Source organism: Anolis carolinensis, unplaced genomic scaffold, assembly GCF_035594765.1.
Source record: "Anolis carolinensis isolate JA03-04 unplaced genomic scaffold, rAnoCar3.1.pri scaffold_15, whole genome shotgun sequence".
Taxonomy (NCBI): domain Eukaryota; kingdom Metazoa; phylum Chordata; class Lepidosauria; order Squamata; family Dactyloidae; genus Anolis; species Anolis carolinensis.
In genome coordinates this window covers 3530510-3553042 of record NW_026943826.1, presented here as the reverse complement: position 1 = coordinate 3553042, position 22533 = coordinate 3530510, and the positions used below count along the sequence as shown (strand labels likewise).

Genomic DNA, 22533 nt, shown 5'->3' with positions numbered 1-22533 from the left:
CTGTCACAGCAAGGCATCGCAGTCAAAACACGACAACTGTCCAGACTGCCGTTCTTGGCAGAAGAGGTTCACGGGAATCCATATTTGGAGATAATGATTATTTGGGGCGAGCGGAGGGTGCCAGGCAATAAACCTGGACGAGGATCTGGAACGCGAGGTGGCCTCGCAGATTTAGGATTCTTGGAAGAAATGAATTATTTAGATCAAAGGTCCCCAAACTAAGGCCCATGGGCCGGAGGTGGCCCTCCAAGGTCATTGAACTGGCCACTGTCCTAAACTTTAGACTTAAGGTTGACCTGGTCTTTGAAGGTCTCTTTGCTTAGCTACGGCCTTATCTAGATGGCTTTTGAGGTCCTATGAGAACATCTAGATGACCTTTGAAGGTCTCTTTGCTTATCTATGGTCTTATGAGATCATCTAGATGGTCTTTGAAGGTCTCTTTGCTTATCTATGGTCTTATGAGATCATCTAGATGGTCTTTGGAGGTCTCTTTGCTTATCTAGATGGTCTTTGAAGGTCTCTTTGCTTATCTATGGCCTTATGAGACCATCTAGATGGTCTTTGGAGGTCTCTTTGCTTATCTATGGTCTTATGAGGCCATCTAGATGGTCTTTGAAGGTCTCTTCACTTATCTATGGTCTTATGAGATCATCTAGATGGTCTTTGGAGGTCTCTTTGCTTATCTATGGTCTTATGAGACCATCTAGATGGTCTTTGAAGGTCTCTTTGCTTATCTATGGCCTTATGAAACCATCTAGATGGTCTTTGAAGGTCTCTTCACTTATCTATGGCCTTATGAGATCATCTAGATCAGGGGTCCTCAAAGTTTTAAAGCAGAGGGCCGGTCCACAATCCTTCAGACTGTTGAGGGGCCGAATGATCATTTGAAGGAAAAAAATGAACAAATTCCTATGCACACTGCATATGTCTTATTTGTAGTGCAAAAACAACAACAACAACAATGAAAGAAAAATACAATATTTAAAAATAAAAACAATTTTAACCAACTCACACCGATCAGGATTTCAATGGGAAGTGTGGACCTGCTTCTGGCCTACAAGATAGTCAAATTAATTAGGTTTATTGTTGTTGTGTGCCTTCAAGTCATTTCAGATTTTGGGCGGGCCTAAGTCAAAAATGTATTTATTTATTATTTATTTATTTGCTACATTTATATCCTGTCCTTCCTACCCCGAAGGGGACTCAGAGCGGCTTACAGTTTATATCTATATACAATAGATATAATAGAACAATATTAGCATTATATATTACTATATTGAATTATACCACTATATTGTAATATTATTAGTAATATTACATATAATATATAATATATAATTAATATTATTATATGGTATTATTATTAGTATTACATTGTATTACATTATCATATTTCTATCAATATTATAAGTATATACAATATTATATTATTAAAACTGATATAAAAATATTATACCTGGCTCTTTAGTAGAGCTTTTAATCTATGTTAATTTTATGAATATTTGTATGTATGTATTTTTATCCTTTACTATTTTATCTTGTAAATCGCCTAGAGCATCTTGGATGGAGGGCGATTAATAAGTAATTAAATGATGATGATGATGATGATGATGATATTATAAAACTGAGGGCAGGGGCCAGGTAAATGACCTTGGAGGGCCGCATCTGGCCCCCGGGCCTTAGTTTGGGGACCCCTGATCTAGATGGTCTTTGAAGGTCTCTTTGCTTATCTATGGTCTTATGAGATCATCTAGATGGTCTTTGAAGGTCTCTTTGCTTATCTATGGTCTTATGAGATCATCTAGATGGTCTTTGAAGGTCTCTTTGCTTATCTATGGTCTTATGAGACCATCTAGATGGTCTTTGAAGGTCTCTTTGCTTATCTATGGTCTTATGAGATCATCTAGATGGTCTTTGAAGGTCTCTTTGCTTATCTATGGCCTTATGAGACCATCTAGATGGTCTTTGAAGGTCTCTTCACTTATCTATGGCCTTATGAGATCATCTAGATGGTCTTTGAAGGTCTCTTTGCTTATCTATGGTCTTATGAGATCATCTAGATGGTCTTTGAAGGTCTCTTTGCTTATCTATGGTCTTATGAGACCATCTAGATGGTCCTTGAAGGTCTCTTTACTTATCTATGGTCTTATGAGACCATCTAGATGGTCTTTGAAGGTCTCTTTGCTTATCTATGGTCTTATGAGATCATCTAGATGGTCTTTGAAGGTCTCTTTGCTTATCTATGGCCTTATGAGACCATCTAGGTGGTCTTTGAAGGTATCTTTGCTTATCTATGGTCTTATGAGACCATCTAGATTGTCCTTGAAGGTCTCTTTACTTATCTATGGCCTTATGAGGCCATCTAGATGGTCTTTGAAGGTCTCTTTGCTTATCTATGATCTTATGAGACCATCTAGATGGTCTTTGGAGGTCTCTTTGCTTAGCTATGGACTTATGAGATGATCTAGATGGCTTTTGGAGGTCATTTTCCTTACCAATGGTCTTATGAGACTGCCTAGATTGCCTTTGGGTGTCCTTTTCCTTACCTATGGTTGTATGAGACCATCTAGATGGTCTTTGAGGTCCCTTTCCTAGTCTATGGCCTTCTGATGGCCTTATGAAATCAACTTGATGGCTTTTGAGGATCCCTTTACTTACCTATGGTCTTATGAGACCATCTAGATGGTCTTTGAATGTCTCTTTGCTTAGCTATGGACTTATGAGATGATCTAGATGGCTTTTGGAGGTCACTTTCCTTACCTATAGTTCTATGAGACCGTCTAGATGGCCTTTGAGGATCACTTTCCTTACCTATGGTCTTATGAAACCATCTAAATTGTCTTTGAGGTCCCTTTCCTTACCTATGGTCTTCTGATGGCCTTCTGATATCATCGGGATGGCCTTTGAGGGTCTCTTTCCTAACCTATGGTCTTATGAGACCATCTAGATGGTCTTTGGAGGTCTCTTTTCTTACCTATGGTCTTATGAGATTGTCTAGATCCTTACCAGGCCTGACCATGGAACGGAAACGACTTTGCTCACCTTGGGAGCAAACGGCTTTGCTCACCTTTGCTCACTGCTGAGCTGCTGAACTTGCGGATCGAAATGTCGATGGTTCGAATCCAGGGAGCGGGGTGAGCTCCCACTGTTAGCCCCAGCTTCTGCCAACCTGGCAGTTCGAAAACATGCCAATGTGAGTAGATCAATAGGTACTGCCCCGGCGGGAAGGTAACGGTGCTCCATGCAGTCATGCCGGCCACATGACCTTGGAGGTGTCTATGGACAACGCCGGCTCATCAGCTTAGAAATGAACACGACTGGACTTAATGTCAGGGGAAAAACTTTACCTTTACCTTTTTATGTTTTAAGCCATGTTTGGTTTTAATCTTCGTTGGATCGGGCTTGTCGCCCCGAATAAGCTGCCCCGAGTCCCTGGAGGCAAGATAAATAATAATAATAATAATAATAATAATAATAATAATAATAATAATAATATCCCCAAGGGAGGATATTAATAATAATAATAATAATAATATAAAATTATTATTATTATTATTATTATTATTACAGTTTTGTTGTTGTTTTGTTGTTGTTGTGTCAATAATAATAATAATAATATGTTGTTGTATCAATAATAACAATAATAATACTTTATTATTATTATTATTATTATTATTATTTATAAAATGGTAGTGGACTGTGACTACGGCATTGAGTTGGAGTTGGTTTTAAATATTGTGGACTTTTAATACTGTTATATTATGTATAGTATAGTCTCACTTATCCAACATTCGCTTATCCAACGTTCTGGATTATCCAACGCAGTCTGCCTTTTTGTAGTCAATCTTGTGGTGTTTTGGTGGTAAATCAATAAATACAGTAATTATTACATAACATTGCTGTGTATTGAACTGCTTTTTCTGTCAAATTTGTTGTAAGACATGATGTTTTGGTGCTTAATTTGTAAAATCATAACCTAATTTGATGTGTAATAGGCTTTTCCTTAATCCCTCCTTATTATCCAACATATTCACTTATCCAACTTTCTGCCGGCCGTTTAGCTTGGATAAGTGAGACTCTACTGTAATAATAATAACTTCTTCTTCTTCTTCTTCTTCTTCTTATTATTATTATTATTATTATTATTATTATTATATTTTAAATGGCAGTGGACTGTTACTATGGCAATGAGTTGGAGCTGGTTTTAAATTATTTGTATGACACAGCAAACAAGACAGATATGCTGGATTTCGTATCACAAAATCCCAAGTCGAACACTTCCCAAGTGTCTAGGACTGAGTGATGTATTTTCGGACGATGCGCGCAGATCCCAGCAGGGTGGCCTTTTGCAGTTGGCAGATCGTGATTTTGTCAATGTCTATGGTTTCCAAATGCCGGCTGAGATCTTTTGACACGGCACCCAATGTGCCCATCACCACCGGGACCACCTGCACTGGTTTCTGTCAGAGTCTTTGCAGTTCAATCTTGAGGTCCTGATAGCGGCTGAGTTTTTCCTGTTGCTTTTTGTCAATGGTGGTACTGTATTTCCTGCGCCTACGCAGACAGCTTCGGAATCTTCTAGAAAGCTCTTTTAGTACAAAATGGCGGAAGCCCCGCCCACTTTCCCCATAGAGTATATATAGCCAGTGAGAGGGGCTACTGCCTCAGTTCCTCCGCTGCGAGTAGCAGCTTGAAGAACCGAGGCATGACAAAAGCGGGGAGGATGGGCGGGGATGTGCGAATTTCACAGGTGACCACTCGGAGAAACACGGTTACAGGTAAGCAACCTTTACTTCTCCAGCGTGATCAACTGTGAAATACGCACATATGGTAGACTAGCGAGCTATGTCTCTAATGTCCCTGAAGTTAGATAAATTAGGACAAAAGGGGACATTTAAAACTCATGTTTTTTGTCCATTGCACAGATTTATTACTGGTGTCATGTAGCACCCCTCCTTTTAACCCAGTAATATCCGTATTATTATTATTATTATTATTATTATTATTATTATTATTATTATTTTATTGTATGACACAGCAAACAAGATAGATATGCTGGATTTCGTATCACAAAATCCCAAGTCGAACACTTCCCAAGTGTCTAGGACTGTGTGATGTATTTTCGGATGATGCACACAGATCCCAGTCGGGTGGCCTTTTGCAGTTGGCAGATCGTAATTTTGTCAATGCCTATGGTTTCCAAATGCCGGCTGAGATCTTTTGACACGGCACCCAATGTGCCCATCACCACCGGGACCACCTGCACTGGTTTCTGTCAGAGTCTTTGCAGTTCAATCTTGAGGTCCTGATAGCGGCTGAGTTTTTCCTGTTGCTTTTTGTCAATGGTGGTACTGTATTTCCTGCGCCTACGCAGACAGCTTCGGAATCTTCTAGAAAGCTCTTTTAGTACAAAATGGCGGAAGCCCCGCCCACTTTCCCCATAGAGTATATATAGCCAGTGAGAGGGGCTACTGCCTCAGTTCCTCCGCTGCGAGTAGCAGCTTGAAGAACCGAGGCATGACAAAAGCGGGGAGGATGGGCGGGGATGTGCGAATTTCACAGGTGACCACTCGGAGAAACACGGTTACAGGTAAGCAACCTTTACTTCTCCAGCGTGATCAACTGTGAAATACGCACATATGGTAGACTAGCGAGCTATGTCTCTAATGTCCCTGAAGTTAGATAAATTAGGACAAAAGGGGACATTTAAAACTCATGTTTTTTGTCCATTGCACAGATTTATTACTGGTGTCATGTAGCACCCCTCCTTTTAACCCAGTAATATCCGTATTATTATTATTATTATTATTATTATTATTATTATTATTATTATTATTATTTTATTGTATGACACAGCAAACAAGATAGATATGCTGGATTTCGTATCACAAAATCCCAAGTCGAACACTTCCCAAGTGTCTAGGACTGTGTGATGTATTTTCGGATGATGCACACAGATCCCAGTCGGGTGGCCTTTTGCAGTTGGCAGATCGTAATTTTGTCAATGCCTATTGTTTCCAAATACCTGCTGAGATCTTTTGGCACGGCACCCAGTGTGCCCATCACCACCGGGACCACCTGCACTGGTTTCTGCCAGAGTCTTTGAAGTTCAATCTTGAGGTCCTGAGAGCGGCTGAGTTTTTCTTGTTGTTTTTCATCTATGCGACTGTTTATTATTATTATTATTATTATTATTATTATTATTATTATTATTATTAATTATTATTATTATTATTAATTGCCTTTGTCCTGATGTCTTGCTCCTGGGCTGCAAGGATCAGGCCTTCTGTCTCCTTCTTCAGGGTCCCATTCGTGAGCCAGAGCCAGGTCTTCTATTATTATTATTATTATTATTATTATTATTATTATTATTAATTGCCTTTGTTCTGATGGCTTGCTCCTGGGCTGCAAGGATCAGGCCTTCTGTCTCCTTCTTCAGGGTCCCATTCGTGAGCCAGAGCCAGGTCTTCTATTATTATTATTATTATTATTATTATTATTAATTGCCTTTGTTCTGATGGCTTGCTCCTGGGCTGCAAGGGTCAGGCCTTCTGTCTCCTTCTTCAGGGTCCCATTCGTGAGCCAGAGCCAGGTCTTTTATTATTATTATTATTATTATTATTAATTGCCTTTATCCTGATGTCTTGCTCCTGGGCTGCAAGGGTCAGGCCTTCTGTCTCCTTCTTCAGGGTCCCATTCGTGAGCCAGAGCCAGGTCTTCTATTATTATTATTATTATTATTATTATTATTATTATTATTAATTGCCTTTGTTCTGATGGCTTGCTCCTGGGCTGCAAGGGCCAGGCCTTCTGTCTCCTTCTTCAGGGTCCCATTCGTGAGCCAGAGCCAGGTCTTCTATTATTATTATTATTATTATTATTATTATTATTATTATTATTATTAATTGCCTTTGTTCTGATGGCTTGCTCCTGGGCTGCAAGGGTCAGGCCTTCTGTCTCCTTCTTCAGGGTCCCATTCGTGAGCCAGAGCCAGGTCTTCTATTATTATTATTATTATTATTATTATTATTATTATTATTATTAATTGCCTTTGTTCTGATGGCTTGCTCCTGGGCTGCAAGGGCCAGGCCTTCTGTCTCCTTCTTCAGGGTCCCATTCGTGAGCCAGAGCCAGGTCTTCTATTATTATTATTATTATTATTATTATTATTATTATTATTATTATTATTAATTGCCTTTGTTCTGATGGCTTGCTCCTGGGCTGCAAGGGTCAGGCCTTCTGTCTCCTTCTTCAGGGTCCCATTCGTGAGCCAGAGCCAGGTCTTCTATTATTATTATTATTATTATTATTATTATTATTATTATTATTATTATTAATTGCCTTTGTTCTGATGGCTTGCTCCTGGGCTGCAAGGGCCAGGCCTTCTGTCTCCTTCTTCAGGGTCCCATTCGTGAGCCAGAGCCAGGTCTTCTATTATTATTATTATTATTATTATTATTATTATTATTAATTGCCTTTGTTCTGATGGCTTGCTCCTGGGCTGCAAGGGTCAGGCCTTCTGTCTCCTTCTTCAGGGTCCCATTCGTGAGCCAGAGCCAGGTCTTTTATTATTATTATTATTATTATTATTATTATTATTATTATTATTATTATTATTATTAATTGCCTTTATCCTGATGTCTTGCTCCTGGGCTGCAAGGATCAGGCCTTCTGTCTCCTTCTTCAGGGTCCCATTTGTGAGCCACAGCCAGGTCTTCTCCTTATCAGCTTTTCCTTCAATTTTGTTAAGGAACTTTCCATGCAATGTTTTGTTGTGCCAGCTGTCAGCTCTAGTTTGTAGTGTGGCTTTCTTGTACTGGTTGTTATTATTATTATTATTATTATTATTATTATTATTATTATTTATTATTATTATTATTATTATTATTATATTTTAAATGCCAGTGGACTGTGACTATGGCAATGAGTTAGAGCTGGTTTTAAATATTGTGGATTTTTAATACTGTTTTGGTATGTATTTGTGTTTGCATATTTTTCTTATTGGATGTTGTCGTGTGTATTGTATGTATTTTAGTTTGTTTCGTTATATCTGTTTGGCCCCATGTTAGCCGGCCTGAATCCCTTCGGGGAGATGGAGGCGGAATACAAGAATACAGTTGTTGTTGTTGTTGTTGTTGTTGTTGTTGTTGTTGTTGTTGCTGTTGTTGTTGTTGTTGTTATTATTATTATCTCCTTCTTCTGTTTTCATTTCCTTCCTGCTCCTTGAGTTGCCATCTGTTTCTAGCAATTGGGTCACTAAGAGAAAAGAATTAGCTGGCTAATCCTCACCCAAACCCTCTGCTGTGAAAATAACTAGCAGGAATGGTCTATTGTTGCAAAAGTTTTGTCGATTCCCTTTAAAAAACAACAACTCTAAGAAGGCGTGTCTGTTGCTCTGGGAATAAAGAGCTAATCGCTGTTGCAAAGCCAGTGTTTACGCTCCGTGGCTGGACGTTGCCATATGCCATCCAGACCCGAGGGACCGTTCCCACCCTTCTCCATATGCCTGTCCCTTTAAGTTACTTCCAGGAAGAAAAGAGATCCATTTATTGCATGTCAGGTTGTCTTTATTTCTAAACGTTGAGCTGAATTTATTGTAATGCTATGAACAGGGGGATGGGTGGGGAAAGGTAATTTCGTGGGGCCAGAATCCTGATTTTGGTGCACTGGCCAGTCCCATTTAGCTTCCGAGCCATCAAGGAAATTTGCTAGCCTATATGGACATTAGGCATGGATGAATTTCTCGGAATCATCATTAATCGTAAAAAAATTGTTTTACTTCAGAAACTTTGTTTTTGTGGCTGAAAATTGTTACATTGGTGGAGAGAGACTCAACAAATCAACAAACCATAATGTGCTATTTTTTATAGAAGGATGTCCCTTGCTGTTTTTATGACAGAACCAATTAGGAATTAACATTTATCACCCAGAAACAGAAATCATAGTACACCATGAGATCACTCCTGACAGATGGCCATCAGCCTCTGAATAAGGTAATCTATTCCTGGTTTGAAAGTGTTATTTCCTGTTTCATTGGGTTTTCTGGGGCTGAGAGTATGTGACTTGCCCAAGATCACCCAGTGGCTTTCCATGGCTGAGTGGGAATCAAGGCACAATCATAGTCCAATTCTCAAACCACTATGTATCCCGCCTCCATTTTGGTGCAGTGGCCAGTCCCATTTAGCTTCCGAGCTATCAAGGAAATTTGCTAGCCTATATGGACATTAGGCATGGATGAATTTCTCAGAATCATCATTAATCGTAAAAAAAAAAAAAAAAAAAAGCACATTGTTTTTGGGTTCCGAACGGGGTTTCGAGGTGGTTTGGCCCTTCGGAATTAACCTTCCAATTCAAAGCGATGGCCTCGGAAAACCTTCGGATATGCGAGAAAGCATTTTTCATTCAACCAAACTTTGTTTGCAGGGAGGAGCAGCCTAGCCTGGGCTTGCTGAGTCTTGGTAGAGAGGGAAGAGCATTTTCTCTCCAGTTTAGAAGCGGGCTAAGCCTAATGGGAAGAAACAGTGGGCCCGTTTTGGGACAGCATGGTGTAGTGTAGTGGTTTGATCGTAATAAAATCGTAATAAAATCGAACAGGATTCCGAGGTGGTTTGGCGCTTCAGATTTAACCTTCCCATGCCCATGCCTCGGAATACCTTCAGATAACCTTCGGATATATGAGAAAGTGTTTTAATTCAACCAAACTTTGTTTGCAGGGAGGAACAGCCTAGCCTGGGCTTGCTGAGTCTTGGTAGAGAGGAAAGAGCATTTTCTCTCCAGTTTAGAAGTGGGCTAAGCCTCATAGGAAGAAACAGCAGGCCCGTTTTGGGACAGCATGGTGTAGTGTAGTGGTTTGATTGTAATAAAATCGTAATAAAATCATAATAAAATCGTAATAAAATGTAATAAAATCGTAATAAAATCGTAATAAATTCGAACAGGGTTCCGAGGTGGTTTGGCGCTTCAAATTTAACCTTCCCATGCCCATGCCTCGGAATACCTTCAGATATCCTTCGGATATATGAGAAAGTGTTTTAATTCAACCAATCTGGCTAGCATTGGGGTTTAAGAGCCCCATAGAAACCAAGCCTGGAGCGTTTTCTCTCCTGTCTATCCAGGAGAGAAATCCCCCTACCCCTCCTGGTTGGTTTCTATGGGGCTCTTAAACCCGTTCCTATCCAGGAGAGAAATCCCCATCCCTTCCTGGGGCGTTTCTATGGGGCTCTTAAGCATGGTGTCGTGTAGTGGTTTGAGAGTTGGACTATGATTGTGGCTTGATTCCCACTCAGTCATGGAAACCCACTGGGCGATCTTGGGCAAGTCGCACACTCTCAGCCCCAAAAAACCCAATGAAACAGGAAATAACACTTTCATACCAGGAATAGATTACCTTATCTGCCATCTGTCAGGAGTGATTTCATGGTGTACTATGATTTCTGTTCCTGGGTGATAAATGTTATTTCCTAATTGGTTCTGTCATAAAAACAGCAAGGGACATCATTCTATAAAAATAGCTTATCCAAGGTTCTACCAGCCCGTTTAGCTTGGATAAGTGAGACTCTACTGTATATGTGTATTTTGTCAGCGGGGATGATGGGTTGCAGAGTGAAATCCAAAAAATTCACCATCCTTCCTCCAAACTGTCTCCCGGTGTGGAAAAACAGCACTGGACAATCACACTCCAGCAGATGAGGGTTCAGTTGGAAATCCAACGGCAATAAACTTTTATTTACATTTCTATATACAAACAGAGCAAATCAGTCCTTCTCTCCATGAGTGCTTGCCGAAGCGACTCATGCACACACAGCACACTGCTCAACGCTCAGGAAACTCCTCTGCATTCCACAGGAACAAGAAAGAAAGTCCCGGTCAAAACAAACTTGACCCCATTGGTCCTGTGATACATCAATCATAGCAGACTCTCATTAACTCCATAACTGCTGAAATGCCTTGCCGGAAAAACTAACACATAAGGCATTTCTAACAACCCAGATTGATTTTGACATTTCACAATACACAATACCCTGACATATTTTTATATGTATATGGAAATAGTCAAATAAATAAATTATTATTATATATGTATATGTGCATGTATATCTGTTTATGTGTACATCTATCTATATATGTGTTTGTGTATATGTGTCTAAGTATGTCTGTATATATACAGTAGAGTCTCACTTATCCAAGCTAAATGGGCCGGCAGAAGCTTGGATAAGCAAATATCTTGGATAATAAGGAGGGATTAAGGAGAAGCCTATTAAACATCAAATTAGGTGATGATTTGACAAATTAAGCACCAAAACATCATGTTATACAACAAATTTGACAGAAAAAGTAGTTAAATATGCAGTAATGTTATGTTGTAATTAATGTATTTACGAATTTAGCTCCAAAATATCACGATGTATTGAAAACATTGACTACAAAAATGCGTTGGATAGTCCAGAACGTTGGATAAGTGAGACTCTACTGTATATGGAAATGGTCATATGACTAGTCAAATAGATAAATTATTATTATATATGTATATGTGCATTTGTATTCTTTTATGTGTACATCTATCTGTATATATGTGTTTGTGTGTATTTGTCGAAGTATGTCTGTATATATATATATATATATATATATATATATATATATATATATATATATTAGACATGTCCGATGGATGGAAAAAGTGTTTCAATTCTCGTTTCTAAAGTAGGGGGCGCTGGCACTTCGATATAGAAAGAATTTCCGATTTTTTCACCCAAAAATTTCAGATATTTCCGAAAATTTGTAATGATTCTAAATGTTTCTAAAATGGCAGACACACATGCGCAATTACCAAAAAAAAAAAAAAAAGGAACCGGGGGGGGGGGGGGGATTTTTACAGGGCTCTCCCGCCCTCATTTCTTGAGCTATCCTCATCAAATTTACTCTCACTCAAGGTAGGTTGCAGAAACAAAATAATTTTTAAAATATTTTAAAGAATATATTTAAAAAAAAATTTTTTGGGGGAAAAAAATTAACGAAACATTAAGAGACAATTAGAGAATGGGCCAACAATGGTTCGAATTACATTGCTGGTTGCACTGTGAGACAATGTCTCGGAATGTGTATCAAAAAGCGAGAAATCCGAAATAATTCCGATATACGATTCAAAACGATTTTTTGGACATGTCTAATATATATGTGTGTGTGTATGTGTATATGTGTGTATTGGAGCCCCTGGTGGCGCAGTGGGTTAAATGGCTGAAATGCTGAACATGCTCATGAAAAGGTCAGGGGTTCAAATCTTGGGAGTGGGGTGAGCTCCCACTGTTAGCTCTAGCTTCTGCCAACCTAGCAGTTCGAAAACATGCAAATGTGAGTAGATCAATAGGTACCGCTCCTGAGGGAATTCTTAAAAGGAGGGACAGCCCAAGACTGTGGCTGATTGGGAGACCAGTACTACCCACCCTAAACCAATTTTATCTGTTTTGATTCTTAGGAAAACACTTTGGGAAGAGCAGGCGAGGAGGGTCGGAGCAGCATTGTGCGTGAGACAAATGATGGCATCTTCCCAGCTGCCTCCGGGCTCTTCTTCACTAGGTACTGACACCTAAATAGAGAGAGAAAAATGCTAAAAAATGACCCATATACCTTCCATATACCTGTCTCAATTTGGCAGATCAATCCTCCCGTTGTTCTCAATGTCCCTTGCCCTCCACCTTGAGCTGCCATCCTTGTAACAAAGCATCCTTCCAAACTCCAAAGCCTTTGCATTTCAAGCCCATGGATGATATTTCATCCATGGAAAGTTACCGTATATACTTGAAGATAAGCTGAGTTTTTCAGTCCTTTTTTGAGCTTGCAAAATATGATAGATTTCTCCCTCCTCTTCCCCTCCCTTAACAGTGTGTCTTCTTTTGCAAAGCCTCCCTTGCTCTTAATCACGGGAATGTTTTGAAAAGAGAAAGACGCCCTTGCAAGTCAGGAAGAAGAAAAATATATATTATTATTTAATTATTATTAAAGATACAGAAGCAATCTGTATCTGTGACCATTCTTGTACCGGTTTGCACCTTTTACCTTTGTCAACTCGATATAGACACAGGGTCTATTCCCATCCCAATTTGCACTTCCAGAATTTGCAGCACTTTATCACTCACCTTGTGTTTACAATATTTATATGGTGCACCTTACCCAGTCTACTTTTACAATCTCTCAGTTTTAATCCATGTTTTTATTAGTTCTTGTTTTTTATTGGCTAATGTTTTATTTTATTTATTTTTATTTTTTTTATTGTGCAAGTTGTTGTCTATTGCTGTGTTTTATACTGCTACTGTTTTTATTCGGGCTTGGCCCCATGTAAGCCGCCCTGAGTCCCCTCCGGGGAGATAGAGGCGGGGTATAAAAATAAAGTTATTATTATTATTATTATTATTATTATTATTATTATTATTATTATTTTATTATGGCACAGCAAGATAGATACGCTGGATTTCATATTACAAAATCACAAGTCAAACACTTCCCAAGTGTCTAGGACTGTGTGATGTATTTTCGGATGATGCGTGCAGATCCCAGTAGGGTGGCCTTTTGCAGTTGGCAGATCGTGATTTTGTCAATGTCTATTGTTTCCAAATGCTGGCTGAGATCTTTTGACACGGCACCCAGTGTGCCCATCACCACCGGGACCACCTGCACTGGTTTCTGCCAGAGTCTTTGAAGTTCAGTCTTGAGGTCCTGAGTTTTTCCTGTTGTTTTTCGTGAATGCGACTGTCACCTGGGATGGCGACATCAATGATCCAAACCTTGTTCTTTTCCACAACTGTGATGTCTGGTGTGTTGTGTTCCAGAACTTTGTCAGTCTGGATTCGGAAGTCCCACAGTATCTTTGCGTGTTCATTTTCCACGACCTTTGCTGGTTTGTGATCCCACCAGTTCTTTGCTGCTGGGAGGTGGTCCTCACTTTCAATGATTTTCCATTATTATTATTATTATTATTATTATTATTATTATTATTATTATTATTATCAACACAACGATGTTGTATGGCACAGCAAACAAGATAGATATGCTGGATTTCATATCACAAAATCCCAAGTCGAACTCTTCCCAAGTGTCTAGGACTGTGTGATGTATTTTCGGATGATGCGTGCAGATCCCAGTCGGGTGGCCTTTTGCAGTTGGCAGATGGTGATTTTGTCAATGTCTATTGTTTCCAAATGCCGGCTGAGATCTTTTGGCACGGCACCCAGTGTGCCCATCACCACCGGGACCACCTGTACTGGTTTCTGCCAGAGTCTTTAAAGTTCAATTATTATTATTGTTATTATTATTATTATTATTATTATTATTATTATTAGGTTATTGTTGATACCATATTGTTTTTGTTGCCCCTACTTTTCCACTTAGAGAGCTAGTTTATTGTTTGCTTTTTTTTAAATACAGTAAATATTCAAAAACATTTAACCTACTGATACCTCGATTAATAAAATTTTATTGGTATCTATTTTTATTTTGAAATTTACCCGTAACTGCTGCATTTCCCACTTTCGGCTTATATGCGAGTCAATAAGTTATCCCAGTTTTTTGTGGTAAAATTAGGTGCCTCGGCTTATATTCGGGAAGGCTTATACTCGAGTATATACAGTAGATCTTTTTTTTAAAGGAGTATATCCTTCCTATTTCAACCCAGACTGAAGAAAAGAAACACGGCCAAGGGAGAAGGGCTGGACTGTCCCTGTGCAGCAAAGATGTTGACTCCGTGGCCGTTAATCCCCATCTTTTTGGCAGCTGGTCTCTGGTCTAAATTGGGAGCTGGCGGAAACCAGATCCTTTGGGCTGGTGCTCCAAAGTGACCTGAAAGCCAGCAAGAGAAGGTTTTGCTTTCATATATATACTAGCTTGGGGACCCGGCAGTGCCCGGGTCATTTGAGAAAGGCCTTGTTTGCCTGTGTTCCAAGTGTAGCCTATATCCAATGTCAGGTGGGTTCAGTGGGTGCGGGTGAGCTCCAACTCCCATATGCAAGTCCCATCGTCCAGTGTCCATCCCCCTCCAAACAGAGCCAGTATGTAGAGTAGGTCATGGGGGCTCCATGTACCATGTTTGGTCTTGATCAGTCATTTGTGTGGGTCGCGGTGCTGTCAGGAAGTGAGTGAAGGTATTGGAAGTCCCATCGTCCATGGCCCATCGTCCTCCAAACTGCACCTGGGTGTAGAGTGAGTCATGGGTGTTGTCTGTGTCAAGTTTGGTCTTGATGAGACATTGATGGGGGTGACAGTGGTCTCGGGAAGTGAGTGAACATACTGCAAGTCCCATCATCCAAGGTCCAAGCTCTTTCAAATCTCACCAAGATGTAGAGTGGGCCATGGTGGCTCTATGTGCCAAGTTTGGTCTTGATCAGTCATTGGTGGGGGTCACAGTAGTCCCAGGAAGTGAGTGAAGATAGTGCAAGTCCCATCATCCACGGTCCCTCTTCCCCCAAACTGCACCAGGATGTAAAGTGGGCTACCCTGCACCTGCGTGTCGGGTTTGATACAGTTTTGTCATTCACGGGCATCACAGTGGTTTGTGCGAGTTGAATTGGATGAAGGTACTGCAAATCCCATAATCCTTGGTCCACCCTCCGTCAAACTGCTGCAGCATGTGAAGTGTGTCATTTGGGATCTGTGTGCCTGGTTTGGTTCAGTTGTGTGATTTGTGGCAGTTGCTGTGGTCTCAAGAAGTGAGGGAAGGTACTGCAAATCCCATCATCCTTGGTCCATCCTGCCCCAATATACATCAGGACGTAAAGGGGGCCACAGGGGTTCTGTGTGCCAAGTTTGGTCCATTTCCATCATTGGTGGGCATTGCAGTAGTCTGTGGGAGTGAAAGTGTTTGAAAGTACTGCAAATCCCATCATCTGTGGTCCATCCTCCCCCAAATGGCAGCAGGCCATAAAGTGCATCGTGGGGATGAAGTGTGCCAAGTTTGGTGCAGATCCGTCATTCCTGTTGGTCTCAGTGGCCTGGGATAGTGGCGGCCAATCAAAATGCGAGCACATATTCCGCCAGGCCAATCAAAACGCTGATACATACTCCGATTTCACTTTTATATATATATACACACACACACATACATACACACACATACTACCTTTGCCCGGCCTTCAAAGCCTGTTTGCTTCCTGTCTAGGAGAATCCTTTGTTGGGAAGTGTTAGCTGGCCCTGATTGTTTCCTTTCTGGAATTCCCAATTTCCCTGCTTTCAGAGTGTTTCTCTTTATTGACTGTCCTGGTTTTAGAGATTATAGTGTTCTGTATTATTATACCACAGTAATTATTTCATATTACAGTAGAGCCTCACTTATCCAACATTCACTTATCCAATGTTCTGGATTATCTAACGCAGTCTGCCTTTTAGTAGTCAATGTTTTTGTAGTCAATGTTTTCAATACATTGTGATGTTTTGGTGCTAAATTTGTAAATACAGTAGAGTCTCACTTATCCAACACTCACTTATCCAACGTTCTGGATTATCCAACGCATTTTTGTAGTCAATGTTTTCAATACATCGTGATATTTTGGTGCTAAATTCGTAAATACAGTAATTACTACATAGCATTACTGCATATTGAACTGCTTTTTCTGTCAAATTTGTTATCTAACATGATGTTTTGATGTTTAATTTGTAAAATCATAACCTAATTTGATGTTTAATAGGCTTTTCCTTAATCTCTCCTTATTATCCAACATATTCGCTTATCCAACTTTCAGCCGGCCCGTTTACGTTGGATAAGTGAGACTCTACTGTATAGTAATTACTACATAGAATCACTAAGCATTGAACTACTTTTTCTGTCAAATTTGTTGTATAACAAGAAGTTTTGGTGCTTAATTTGTAAAATCATAACGTAATTTGATGTTTAATAAACTTTTCCTTAATCCCTTCTTATTATTCAATATATTCACTTATCCAACGTTCTGCCGGCCTGTTTACGTTGGATAAGTGAGACTCTACTGTATATTTATAATCTTATATTATCTTCTTAGAACTGGATTATATGAGGCTCCTTCTACACAGCTGTATAAAATGCACACTGAACTGGATTATATGGCAGTGTGGACTCAAGATAATCCAGTTCAAAGCAGATAATATAAGATTATAAATGGGTTAAATAGCTGTGTGGAAGGACCTTTAAGTCTACACTGCCATATAATCCAGTTCAAATCTGATAATCTGTATTTGATAGGCAGTGTGGAAGAGGCCTAAGTGAGGCCTAACTCTGCCTGTCCCCTGGGCTGAGTGGGTTGCTAGGAGACCAAGTGGGTGGAGTTTAGCCTTGTAACTGGCAGCGATTGGATAAAAACAATTATTCCTCTCCCGCTAATTAGGACTTTATTTTTCTTTTCTTTTTTGTTGTATGAACGTAGAGGCATGGATGAGGGGTTGTGCTGCCAAATTTAGTGTTTCTGGGATGTGTAGTTTTGTTGTTTTGTACTAGCCGAAATTTCATTACCCTTTTATATATATATGTGCCCGGCCACGCGTTGCTGTGGCGAAGTCTGGTGGTATGGGAAATAAAGTGTTGAGGTATTGGTGGTAGTTAAGGTAAAGGGTAAAGGTTTTCCCCTGACTGAGCTTAGCCTTCTAACTGGCAGCAATTGGATAAAAACAATCATTCCTCTCCCTCTAATTAGGACTTTATTTTTCTTTTCTTTTTATTGTATGAACGTAGGGGCACGTTTACTCAGTCCTACAAACATACATTACATTTTATATATATAGACTAGCTTTGCCCAGCCACGCATTGCTGTGGCTTATGGGAATCCTTAGTTGGCCAGGTGGAATAGCAGTGAATAGCCTTGCAGTCTCAAAGCCTGGCTGTTTTCTGGAGTAGCTGGAGCTGTTTATTGTATGAACGTAGAGGCATGGATGAGGGGTTGTGCTGCCAAGTTTAGTGTTTCTGGGATGTGTAGTTTTGTTGTTTTGTCCTAAGCCGAAATTTCATTACCCTTTTATATAGATAGATTTTGTGATATCTTTCTTGTCATTTTGTAAGGTTTTGTCCCAGAAATTTTCAATATCGTTAAAACCTAAATTATTATTATAATTATTATATTTGTGTGCATTAAATATAACATGAGTATACCCTTCTGTCTCTCTGTAGGAGATGGGGCATCGCCAGGGGGGCCCCCACAGGCCTCGGCGGAAGCGGATGAAGATGCAGGGGAGGCCTTTGATTTCGAGGAGAGTGAGGAGGAGGAGGATGAAGAAGAGGACGGCACGCGCCTAGTGGTCAGCGGCGCCCGGACGGAGCTGGGCTCCCGGGGGGCCCTCCAAGACCCTCCCCCCAGGCGGAGGTCCAGCGTCAGCGAAGACCTGGAGCCCTTTGACGAGTGGGAGGCCGAAGAGGCGCTCCTCGAGGACCGGAACCCATTGCTGACCTCCTCTGATTCTGGCAGCCACCTTGGTAAGAACAGATGCCGGGAGGGAGCCTCGGAGCCCCAGATGCATCATGGGTAGGGTTCAGTGTGCTCTCTGGCTATAAGGTAAACTACAGTTCCCACCATGGTGAGTCAGTCCCCTCAAACCCCTCCAGTAGTGTTGTCGACCGCGCTTTAGGGGATCGGGGCCCTTAAGGAGAGACCCGATCTGGTCCTGAGAGAACGGACCTTGGCGGAGCCAATAGGAAAATATGAGCCACAATACAACCTGAAGCCGAAATGAAGAAGGTCCGCCAAAGTTGAAGGAAAATCCGCCAAGGAGTCTTTATTGAGCAATTCAGCTGAAGAGGACTCTAGTAGCGATCATTCAGTCTACTAGGGTACCATATAATCAAAATAAAGCCATATTTATACAAAGTTTCAGTCTGACAGCCCTTTGAATTTCCCGCCCTGCTCCCCCGCCCATCTGATCGCTGATAGGCTAGAAGGTTGAACGAGGCGGGCTTTTCGTTTCCCGCCTTGCTCCGTTGGCCCAATAGGAAGCTGCCTTTTGTCTCTACCCGGGCCACTCACGAAAGAGAAGGCGGGAGTTATTGAAACAATGAGGTGACAGGACAGGAACTGTCAGATTAAGTCCTGCTAGACCGATTTCTAAAGGGATTAATGGCAGCAATCAAGGTGTCCGGGTTTCTGTCACGTATACAGATTTTAGATATGCCTTGGGGTGTTAGAGGTGGAAGTAAAGATGGGTGGTGATGAGCCATATTGACAGGCTCTGCAGGGCGCCTTCCTGAGGTGTCCTGGTTTTTCCTTTGGGTGAGATATGACAATGTTTGCCTTGGGGCGAATCACCTTTAGGTCAACACTCCGAATTCGGCGACTCAAGCCCTGTATTGTCCATGCAATCTGAATTTGATTGGGTTTAGCGGTGGCAGATTATCCTTTTGTTTTTGGGAAGGGAAGCCTGGGTCATAGGAAATGGGATAGGTTCTGGGGTTCAGGTTGAGTTCAAAATATTTCCTATTTGATTTCATGACTTGACAATTATATGAAATAAAATGAAAAAGATAAAATAAAGTTGGAATATAAACCATGCTGGGAAAAATACATATTTTCCGGGGATCCCAAAGAGTACAAATACATATAGGCAGATAGATAGATTTCATGGAAATAAGGGAGAATCCATAAAAGTGAGTTACATTGCATAAAGGGGAATCATGAATGATATAAACAATTGCAAATATTTGATAAGAACGAAGTTCATAACATCTGGAGAACCCAGCATGGAAATTCATAAAAGTGGAGTTTTAGCAGCATGATTTTACAATTCATGAAGTTGTTATCTCTTGCCTCAGAGTGCAGGGATAATCCACAGTGAACTCCAGTAAAAAGTCTCAATCACCTTCTACTATAAATATATGGAATATAGAACATAAAGTCTTGATTTTTTACAAAGTCCTGGGGGGGGGGGGGGAGGGTGGTCACCTCGATCACAGTAGGTTGAGTTAGTCCTGGGGGTTCTGTGTGTCAAGTTTGGTCCAGGTCCGTCATCGGTGGAGGTCACAGTTTCCCTAGTTGTGGGTGAACTATAACTCCCAGAAAGGAAAGTCAGTTTCCCCCAAACCACTCCAGTCATCAAGTTTCGGCATGTCAGGTCTGTGCGCCAAGTTGGGTCCAGATCCATTTGTGTTTGGGTTCACAGTGCTCTCTGAATGAAGGTGAACTACAACTCCCCCAAATCAAGATGAATTTTCCCCAAAGACCTGCAGTATTTTTTGCCGGTCGTGGGGGCTCTGTGTGCCAAGTTTGGCCCAATTCCATCTTTGGTGGAGGTCAGAGTGATCATTGATTGCAGGTGAACTATACATCCCAATACCCAGAACTCCCAAATGTCCTGGCCAATTCCCTTCAAAACCCACCAGTATTCAATTTTGGACACATCGGGTCTGCATGCCAAGTTTGGTCCAGATCCATCATTGTTTGTGTTCTTAGTGCGCTCTGGATGTATTTATTTATTTATTTATTTATTTACAGTATTTATATTCCGCCCTTCTTTCTCACCCCGAAGGGGACTCAGGGCGGATTACAATGAACACATATATGGCAAACATTCAATGCCAATAGACAAACAACATTCAGTTTTAGACAGACACAGAGGCATTTTTTTAACATCTTTCCAGCTTCACGATTCCGGCCACAGGGGGAGCTGTTGCTTCACCATCCATTGGTGGCTGTTCTTCCTCTTCTTTTCCTCGTGAGCAGTTTTATGGTGTTGTAGATTACTTAAATTAGCCTCCCGCATAAAGCGTACCTAAATTTTCCCTACTTGACAGATGCAACTGTCTTTCGGGGCTGCTAGGTCAACAGCAAGTCGGGGCTATTTTTTTTTTTTTTATGGTCGGAGGCTTAACCCGACCCGGGCTTCGAACTCATGACCTCTAGGTCAGTAGTGATTTATAGCAGCTGGTTACTAGCCAGCTGCGCCACAGCCCGGCCCCACAGCCCGGCGAACTACAACTCAAATAAATCCCTCCAAAGACCTCCAGTACTTTTTGTTGGTCCTGGGGGTTCTGTGTGCCAAGTGAGTTCCAGATCCATCATTGGTGGGGTCCAGAGTGCTCTTAGATTGCAGGTGAACTACACATCCCAGTCCCCACAACTCTTATAAATCATGGTGAATTCTCCCCAAACCTTTCTCTCTAGTATATTCAGTTGCTGATCAATTCCTCTGTTTGCTGTTGGGAATTATGGGAGTTGTAGTCCAAAACACCTGGAGGGCCAAAGTTTGCCCATGCCTGGTATAAGTGGACACCCAAGCCACATACACACATACATATTTTCACTTTTATTATGTGTATAGCTAGATGTTAATATATTACTTTAGGGCCCCTTCTACACAACTGTATAAAATCCAGATTATCTGCTTTGATCTTGAGTGTAAACTCCTATAATCCAGTTCAAAGCAGATCATGTGGATTATCTGCCTTGATATTCTGAATCATACGGCAGTGTAGAAGGGCTTGACATACACTTTGCAAGTTGTAGATCAGGGGTCCCCAAACTAAGGCCATCCAAGGTCATTGACCTGGCCCCTGTCCTAAACTTTAGACTTAGGGTTGACCTAAGTCTACCTGGTCTTTGAGGGTCTCTTTGCTTAGCTATGGCCTTATGAGACCATCTAGATGGCTTTTGGAGGTCACTTTCCTTAACTATGGTCTTATGAGACCATCTAGATGGTCTTTGGAGGACTCTTTGCTTAGCTATGGCCTTTTGAGACCATCTAAGTGGTCTTTGAAGGTCTCTTTGCTTAGCTATGGCCTTATGAGACCATCTAGATGGCTTTTGGAGGTCACTTTCCTTAACTATGGTCTTATGAGACCATCTAGATGGTCTTTGAAGGTCTCTTTGCTTAGCTATGGCCTTTTGAGACCATCTAAGTGGTCTTTGAAGGTCTCTTTGCTTAGCTATGGCCTTATGAGACCATCTAGATGGCTTTTGGAGGTCACTTAACTATGGTCTTATGAGACCATCTAGATGGTCTTTGGAGGACTCTTTGCTTAGCTATGGCCTTTTGAGACCATCTAGGTGGTCTTTGAAGGTCTCTTTGCTTAGCTATGGCCTTATGAGACCATCTAGATGGCTTTTGGAGGTCACTTAACTATGGTCTTATGAGACCATCTAGATGGTCTTTGGAGGACTCTTTGCTTACCTAGGGCCTTATGAGACCATCTAGATGGCTTTTGGAGGTCACTTTCCTTACCTATGGTCTTAGGTCAGCATCTAGATGGCCTTTGAGGGTCCCTTTCCTTATCTATGGTCTTATGAGAGCATCTAGATGGTCTTTGGGCGTCTCTTTGCTTACCTATGGTCTTATGAGACCATCTAGATGGTGTTTGAAGGTGTCTTTCCTTACCTATGGGACCATCTAGATGGCCTTTGAGGGTCCCTTTCCTTACCTATGGTCTTATGAGTCTATCTAGATGATCTTTGGAGGTCTCTTTGCTTACCTATGGTCTCACGAAACCATCTAGATGGCCTTTGAGGGTCCCTTTCCTTACCTATGGTCTTATGAGACCATCTAGGTGGTCTTTGGAGGTGTCTTTGCTTACCTATGGTCTTATGAGACCATCTAGATGGC

General features: G+C 41.0%; 1 protein-coding gene across 7 annotated transcripts in view; it reads left to right on the top strand.

Moving 5' to 3' along the window:
* arhgef10l (Rho guanine nucleotide exchange factor 10 like) overlaps positions 1–22533 on the top strand; it is a 252583-nt gene that overhangs the window by 10942 nt on the left and 219108 nt on the right. For 6 of the 7 annotated variants that reach the window (XR_010001388.1, XM_062965943.1, XM_062965944.1 and 3 more), the window contains exon 2: positions 18119–18421. Coding sequence is in view for 6 of the 7 variants with exons in the window: in XM_062965943.1 (XP_062822013.1) it covers positions 18119–18421 (303 nt within the window). In the remaining variant the exon portion in view is untranslated. Of the gene's footprint in view, positions 1–12472; positions 12574–18118; positions 18422–22533 lie in introns of all 7 variants that reach the window. The other variant, XM_062965942.1, reaches the window with a different exon arrangement.